Source organism: Mesitornis unicolor, unplaced genomic scaffold (genome assembly GCF_000695765.1).
Source record: "Mesitornis unicolor isolate BGI_N332 unplaced genomic scaffold, ASM69576v1 scaffold9603, whole genome shotgun sequence".
In the NCBI taxonomy this organism is placed as follows: Eukaryota; Metazoa; Chordata; class Aves; order Mesitornithiformes; family Mesitornithidae; genus Mesitornis; species Mesitornis unicolor.
The window spans coordinates 89642-98269 of record NW_010172565.1 but is presented as its reverse complement, the minus strand read 5'-3'; the positions used below and the strand labels follow the sequence as shown (position 1 = coordinate 98269).

At 51.7% G+C, this 8628-nt stretch overlaps 1 protein-coding gene across 1 annotated transcript in view; it reads right to left on the bottom strand.

Moving 5' to 3' along the window:
* Nucleotides 1-533: 533 nt before the first annotated feature.
* Nucleotides 534-8628, bottom strand: part of LOC104537526 (retinoic acid receptor RXR-alpha) — a 34566-nt gene continuing 26471 nt past the window's right edge. The window contains exons 6-9 of the mRNA XM_010180430.1: nt 7335-7467; nt 6130-6221; nt 4386-4491; nt 534-765 (exon numbers count right to left, since the gene is read on the bottom strand). Coding sequence (XP_010178732.1) covers nt 618-765; nt 4386-4491; nt 6130-6221; nt 7335-7467 — 479 coding nt within the window. The 3' untranslated portion in view covers nt 534-617. The remainder of the gene's footprint in view (nt 766-4385; nt 4492-6129; nt 6222-7334; nt 7468-8628) is intronic.

Genomic DNA, 8628 nt, shown 5'->3' with positions numbered 1-8628 from the left:
GGGTGACTCATTTGCAGGGCACGGGCCGGGCCGCCTCTCCCTCCGCGAAGTAACTACCGAGACTGCTAATAACAGTTAGAAACCAAAAATAGAATTTTTTTTTTCTTTTTTTTTTTTTTCTCTTCACTTTTTCAAAAACTCCATCTTCTGAAAATAGCCAGCTGCAAATCCAGCAAGTTCAACCACTCCCCTCGGCTTGTCCAAACCCCACTGCCCCAAGGGCTGGGACCGTCCCCATCTCTGCTTCTGCCCAAGGCTGGGAAATCGCTGCCGGCCACAGCACACACACGTGGGGTGACACCAAACCCCAAAACACATGGCACGGCTGGGGCCGGGGCAGGGCTGTGAGCCAGGGCAGCGGGTGGCAAGTTCTCTCCGCTCCCACTTCTCTACATCTAGCGCAGGGAACCAGCGAGCAGGTCTTGAGATGCAGCAGTGACAGCAAACGGACAAGGGTGAAGGCGACGAGGAGGCGAGGACGGCAGGGGTTCGCCCCGGATCAGACGGTGCCTCCAGCGCCGGGGAGAGGAAGGAGGGATGGGCTGGGGCGGAGGAAAGCAGAGGAAGGGGCCCCGCAAGACCCCGGCTGGGCGAGGGACTGACCCAGCAGCAGTTCTCTAAGTCATTTGATGGGGCGCTTCCAGCATTTCCATCAAGAAGGTGTCGATCGGCGTGTCACCTATTAGCTTGAAGAAGAAGAGGTGCTCCAGGCATTTCAGGCCGATGGACCGCAGGGCTGGGAGGCGGAGCAAGAGCTTTGCGAACCTGGGGGCAGGAGACACAAGATGGTCAGACATCCCACCACAGCCCTGCTTCGGCCCCAACCCTCAGAGCTTCTGTGGCCACTCCTGCTCAGAAAGGCTGGCAGTCAGACACCACCTCTTCTGATTCATAGAATCACAGAATCATTAAGGTTGGAAAAGCCCTCTAAGATCATCAAGTTCAACGGCCAACCTAACACCACCATGCCCACTAAACCATGTTCTGAAGTGCCACATCCACACATTTTTTAACACCTCCAGGGATCGTGACTCCACCACCTCCCCCAAAAGCCCCTTCCAGTGCTTGACCACTCTTCCAGCAAAGAAATTTTTCATAATATCCAATCTAATCCACCCCTGGTGCAACTTGAGGCCATTTCCTCTCATCCTATCACTTGTTACTTGGGAGAACAACACCCACCTCACTACAATCTCCTTTCAGGTGGTTGTAGAGAGCAGTAAGGGGCTACACCCAGAGCTGTGCAGACAAATCATTAATTATGGCCCTATACTTGAAGATCAGGCAGCCACAGTGGTTATTTACAACAAACATCTGCTGACAGCTGAAATAAGAAGTGAAAGGCCATCCTTGGACTGGGCTGCACCATGGGCTTCATGCATGAGTCATGCATGTGCATTACCATTCAGTGAGCACCCCAAGATGCTTGTGGGGTTCCTACACCGCAGTCATGGGGAGGAGGCACTGTGGGGCAAGCCTTGTCACGGGCAATGCTGCCAGCAGCTCCAGAAGCTCGGTCTTTGGTCAGAGAAAACAGCAAGGGGCAGAGGAGGGGATGCAGGAGATGCTGCGTGGGGTCAACAATAATGATGCTGCGATGCCACTTTCCTGCAGGCACCAGGCACCATCACTGGGGCTGCTGCTGGCTGTTGAACCCCAGGGGCTGCTGGCATGGCAGAAACCCGGCTGTGGTGAAGCCGATGGAAGGAGACAAGGGCTTTGATGCAAAAGCTGGAAGCAGCGCTGCAAACCAGCCGGGACACAGACTGCTCCCTTCTCCCTGCCTTCATCCCTGAGCCCCAGCCGAACAAAAGCCCTTTCTCCCCAGCCTGCCTGGCAGGGATGCTCGTCAAGTCGCAGCCGTGATGCTGGCAAGAGTCAAAAAAACTAGGAGGGGTACAAAGCCGGGCAGGGGAGACCCAACTGTGACGCAGGAGCCACACCGGGCAAAGGAGATGGGGGTGGTGGGAGGGTGTGGAGCTGGGAGAAAGTCACTGGCTCCTGCAAGGGTGCTCTGGAGCACCCCATGGTGACACCCTGAGGTGCCCCCACCCTGCCTGCCCACACCCCAGCCACTGCGGGATGTCGCCTTTCCGCTCCCAAAACAAGGAAAAGGCCCTTTAATAGCTGGGAGCGCGTTTATTTGTTTTTATGGCTCCACAATCAGGGCTTGAACATAAGCAAAGACCGGAACCAGCCCAGGGAGAAGGAGACTCTCTAGCAAACACACACACAGAGAAAGACATGCACAAACACACAGATATTATACACGCATGCACACTTCTATTTTCTTTTTCTTATTTTTTTTTTTTGCTGAGCTGGCGAGAATGGTGGGAGCCGAGCCAGGAAAAACAAATCAGTCCTACCATCCCATTCAGGAAGTTTCACTTTAAACCAAACCAGATGATGGCTCCAGCCCTCGGATATGTTTAACTGTGAGATAACCAGCCCGCAGCAGCACAATGTGCCAGGGCTATGGCTGGGGGGGGGCGAAAATTGCCCCGATGCCCTGCGGCTGCTCGGTGTCACGTACACACCGTACCCTCCCAAAGAGGAGCAGGGGCTGGGTTTTTCCTGGGAATGCCTCCCTCCGCCTTGCCGCTTCAGAGAAGTTCCCTTTTGGTGTTCACATGGTGCTCACAAGCTCTAGACAGCCGGGGACCAGGCTGAAGTCACGCACCCAAGGGCATCTGAAGTGGTGGGGAAGCCAAGCGCTGGCCGCAGCGTGGAGCAGGGGAGGGTGCCCGCCACCGCCTCAGCCAGACGTTTGCTCAACCACAGGAAAAACTTGTTTCCAGCCCCAGATGGTGATCACGTTGTGCCATGAGACCGGGAGGATGGAGAGAGCTCCTGAGAGCTTCGTTTAGCTCTTGTGCAACTCCCAGCCCACGAGTTAACCCTCCCAAGGTTATTCCACCATGGCTCTGCACCATACAAGAGCTGCAGCAATGCCAGCAATGCGCAGTCACAGCTCTAAGGACAGCCCTAAGTGTGCAAACCCCTTTAAGGTCACCAAAGAAGTATCACACAAGGAGGTCCCCAACCCAAGGTCATTCAAAGCCAGTGAGAGATCAAACTCCAGAGCTCCTGGTGCAGCTACCGGACCTAAAACGCTGCCTCACACATCACTGGTCATTGAAGCAGAGCCCTGGAGAACTGGTTTCAACTGATGGCTGTCACATACAGCTGTTTCGTGGTGGTTTGGTTGCTGAAGAGCGGGGATGTCCCCACGCCAGCCCTGTGCCCAGCAACCCCTCTGCCAACAGCGTGTGAGGGCAGCATGGCTCAGCTGCGATGCCTGTGCAAAGCAAAGAGCTCATCCCACTGGGAGAAAAACCAGGAAAGCAAAGCTCTTCTGAAACACCATAACAGCCAAAGTCCAGGGTCTGGGTCTGGATTTGCTTAGGAACTGCAATTTAGTGATGTTTTTTGGAAGAGGAGTGCGTGTGAGAGTTGGCCTGGGGTGGAGAGGTAACCACTACTGCTCTGTGCTCATCTCTCGCTTCCCTCCTCACCGCAAAGACAAATGCACTCAATGGCACCTTCATCTTAACTCGCCCTGCCACAAGCCAACGACTGACATCCAAAAAGCCCCTTAAGAATGCATTTTTTTCCATCTGCCAGCACATTGGCACCCAAAGTGTGGCAAAATAAGTCCAATATTACTTCTGAGGGTGTGATCAGTCCACTGCATTCATTGCTGTAAGAGCATCCCTTATTTTTTTAACCATCCAGACACACAAGATTGGGAACACAGGTGAGATGCAAATCCCAGTTGCTTGGGCTGTTTTTTCCCAATGTTCACGCCTCAGCAGTGATACACACCAGGAGCAGTTTCCAGTGCTTTGGTTTCTCAGATGACTGTCAGAAACTTAACTGGCAGTTGCCAGCTTCAGGCTGTAACTGGGAAAATGCGCCCACTCAGCTCCGGAGCGGTCCAGGAAAGCATTCCTAATTACCCCTCCCATTCCCAGCTGGATTGGAGGAGGTGGAGAGGGGAGAAAAGAGCATCAATTGAGGCTTTCACTTCCCAGCAATGATGCTCATCTGCCCCCGAAAATTAACTCCGTGTGCGTCTTATTTTTGCTGTGGTTTGCTCTCCGTGGTTGCCAAAAGGGAAATGATACCCCTTCCCCCATCTGCTCATCCCACTGCTGCGGCCGCAGGAGCCGGGGCTCCTCAGGTCCCGGCAGTGCTGTTACTGCCCGACCTTGTCCTGGCTGTGCCACATTTACCAGCATGAGAATAAAGACCTTGCTCAAGGGAAAGGACCCAGCATGCAGGTGCAGCGACCCCAAAAAAGGCACTCAGACCCCACCCTGGGCTGCAGCACCCATTGTAGGGGGTTTTGCAGGGGTGCGAGGCTGCAGGAGGACAGGGCTCACCTCCCAGGCTGGTCGGGGTATTTGTGTTTGCAGTACGCCTCTAGCGACGCGTACACCTTCTCCCGTAACGCCTCCACTTCAGCCGGGTTGGAGAGACCTTTTGAGTCTGAAAGGCAACAAAAAGACCATCAGCCCAAAACCTCCAGGCTTTCCAGGCACCCCCTGTGCTCCCCCACAGCCTTCTCCATCCCTCCCAGCACCACCAGATCAGGGGACCCACTGTGAGGTCTGAACCCCAGGTATTTGGGGCACTCCCTAACACCTCCTGGGGAGCATCCCAGCCCTGAAAGGTTTGCCTTGCGACTACAGATCTGTTTTACCCCCGCTCATACCCCAACCCCAACCATTTCGGGTCATTCCAATGGTCACAGACCCTCATTTAAAGGCTTTAAGACTCCCTCAAGACCCGAGCTTTGGGCTATCTCCCCCCAGAACAAAGCACTAAAGAAGGGCTAAACAAAAATCCCCCGCACTGGCAGGTCCCCCGTGGCACAGCGAGGATCTGTTTTTAGTAGGGTGAAAGGGACAGTCAAGCAATCGATATCCCTGAGCACATGCGCCACGGGATCCTCTCCAGATTCCCCTTCTTTTACCATATACGGCTAATCCCAAATTACAGACAATAAATTACTGGTGATTACAAGGGGGGGGGCGGGGGTGGGTGGAGAAAAAAATAAGTCAAGCAGAAAAACAAACCCAAGAAACAGCAATAAACCCTGCTGAAACGGTTTGGTGGGAAAGGACCATTTGGGTACAAATCACGCTCCTGCAAGGGCAGGGAGGGGAAGGGGTGGCCACAGATGTGGAGGTCTGTTCTCCGCTGCTGTCTGCTATTACTCTGGACTGACCTGCTCTAAAATACAGGGACTCAACCCAAAAGAGCTATATAGGCATCTACAGACTGGTCCCGTCTGTCTCCTGCTGCAGCAGGGCTTTGCTCTGAGAAATGCTGGAAACAGAGCCCAGCAATGAACCTTCTTCCCTTGGGCAGCTGGGGCCAACGGGGGAAAGCCAGCAGCCTTCTGGAGTCTGTAAAGCTAAGCAAGCTGCAGACAAAAAAATAAAGTTATTGTGTATTTTATGAGCACATTTCATGCCTTTCAGCCACTCCAGGTCTGCAGAGGGCTTTTCCAAAAATGCACTTAATAAAAGCCCTTGGATGCTGAGATTGGGAAACACAGGACAACAAAGTTCGTGCTCTAAGTTTGCTCTAATCCGTACTTTCTTTGTAAGGGTATTTAGATTATTTTTTGCTCCTATTCAGGGACACCTCCCTCAAGCACCAAAACTTTCGTTTTACAGAGTCGCTATAAAACTGAAAATAGGAAGACTGTGCAACGTTGATCAAGACAAAGCCCCTCAAGCTCAGCAGAGAACTCAGCCCATGAGCAGGAGTCAGCTTCAAAAGTACCATTTGCCATCTCCTCGGATGATCACAGCCAAGGCTGGGCTCTGTACTGAGAAAATCCTGGACCATGAAACCACACTGCCCTCTGTAAAGGAGAAAACTCCCCTTGGAGAGGGGGCTCTGGAGAGCAACACCATCCCTGACCTGCAAAGGACATGCTTGGAAGGTGGCAGATGCATGTGCAGCACCCAATTTGACTTTCATTCTTGCCCCTCTTCCTTCTTGCCCTGTCCTGGGGAGCTGGGTGCCTTCGATGATTTGCAATAAGTAAGAAAAGGAGCCAAAAGGACAGAGCATCAACCAAGAGAGGACAGAAGAGAAGGTAACAGCATGTACCAGGGTTGAAGAGGACAATGGCTCGCAGGCAGCCTAGCTCTGTCTTGTCCATCTGCATGTCTCGCATTTTTGACACGAGTTCTGTCAGTACTCTGCAAAGGACACAGAAATCACAGGCATCAGCATTAAAAAGAAATGGAAAAAAAAACCCACCCAGGTGTCAGACCCAGAGTGAGATCCTGCGGTTAATGAAGTCGTGGGATAGTGCTCGCTTGTACCAGCTGAGGATATGTCCTCATTTTCCTCCTGTATCAAAAATAGCTCATTAGGAACATCAATAGTTCCTGTGAGACACAACAGGGACTGTAAAAACTGGCTTCATACATTCACCGAGAGGCTTTGGCACCTGAGAACGCTGCCTAAAAATAAAAAATAATAATATAAAAAAAAACCCCAACAGGTATCTAAAAGCAATTTCCTCTGCCGGTAATTTTTATTACTCCCTTTGCTCTTACTGCAGGTGCCGGTCTTGAAATACTTTTCACTGATTGCCCAGTTCTTCCTGTTAGATCCTGCAGTGAAGTCATGATCTTGCACTTATGACCTCACAAGGAACAAATGATGTCACACGGGCCTGAAGAACAATTTCCTTGCAAAGCAAAGCAGCAAAGGTGATTTGGTTTCAACTAAACCATCTCAAGATGAGTCTTGGGCAGAGAAATCAGCCACCATTTAAGCCGCACCATGGGTCAAACACCCTGGAAGTCTGGCTTTAAAACACTTTCCCAAAGCATGAGATTAAAGAGCCCTCAGGATACGCATGTGGAACCTGCTGGGTATTTCTGGTGCTTTTTCATTGTGAAAATAAAATCGCGTCTTGGTCCAATTAAAGATGAAAGGAAATAAAGGAGCAGCCTCCTCGTAACATTAGAAGGCATCTGGACCCCATGAAAGAGGCTTTGATTTGCACTGGGCAGCTCTCTCCCTGACTGTTTCAGGCCGTCTGCTTCTGCAGGTTTAAGAGGGGAGATTTAATGCCATTGTCTGCAGCAAGGACCAGGACATTTCCAAGCACGCCATGGGATGGACACGCCTCAGCCTGGGCTCCTCCGACCACAAGCCCAGGTGCCAACACATCTCCATTCGACTCCTCGAGCAGGCTGCAATGCAGGGAATGGAGACAACCCGGTGTGAAGACAGAGATGGGGTGTCTAGGCAAGGTGGCTGAGATGCGGTCCCCACCGTCCATCCCTCCTGCTGCCCACCTGTCGAAGATGGCCCCGACGCCGGCACTGTGCGCGCTGTTCCGGTGCACGTGGAGCCCGGTGGCTAAGAGGATCCCGTCTTTCACGGCTATGGAGCGGTGGGAGAAGGAGGCGATTAGGAGCTCATTCCACCCTGGGGAGGAGAAAACAACCAAGGCAGCGGGTTAGAGCCACCGGTGTCCTCAGTGGGTTTGGGAATCAGCAACGTCACCTCCTCAGTGCTAAAAAATGAGGAAACGGCTCAAGAAGTGCCTTTGCTAGAGTAACGAGGCTGGATATGGGAAGGGAGAGGGGACCCAGCCCTTTCTTGGATGTCAGGGAAGGAAAAAACCGTTAAGGAATAAATGCACTAAAAATATAACGCTAATAAGGGAAGCAGTTTCCTCTCTAAACCTTGCAGGCACCAGAGCAAACAGCTCTGCCCTGCTCCTCTCGCTGTGAACCAGGAGTGGGTGCGTTCCTGCCTGACCGTATACTCCACGTCTCTGTCTCTGAGCAGTTAAAGACCTATTAACGCTTTGTGTCAGCTAATTGGGCTCATTTTCAGGCCACAGTGGGGCACAAAAGTTCATTCACCATTATTCAACTGGGTCAATTGGGACCATGAAAACTCTCATTTGCTTGCAGGTTTGTTGCTTCTGCCTAAATACTGGAAGGGATTGCCTCTCTCTGCCACTTTTCAGGGATATCCCACAGCCATGACTGCTCCAGGAACAGCTTTCCATAAGTTCTTGGAAATCAGCTTTTGTCTCATTAGTGACTGGACATGCTCCTTCAGGAGATGGGAAAACACATCCTCTGACCCCGAACACCACGGGAGCCGCTGGAGATAGGGCAAGAAAAGAAGATGCAACCTCCCTCACTGCCTTCCAGCTCCTCTTCCTAAATTAATACATCTTCAAATTCTTAAATCTGCTACCAGCTGAGTTCAAAAATGCCCAAAACAAAGCTGCTACAAGAAGAAATGCTGTTAAGCATGAAGGGTGGAAATTCTAGTGACTTTGAACCAAGAGAGGCATCTTCAATAAGACAAGTTGGGCCTTCTGCAACTCTTATCACATGGCTGATTTATCCACCCTGAAAATGTTCTGGTGTTCAGAACACAGGGCTTCTTGAAACACCAGGATATTTGATTTTATTTTCCCAGGCTGGAAAAGCAACGCAACGATATCCTTCACCTCTCCTGCCCCAGAAACGTGGCTTTTCTCACTGACTGGAATAAACGCAAGGTTCAAGTGTGCTGTATTTACCTACTGTTGCAGATGATGGGTTATGCCATTCGAAATGTTGACAA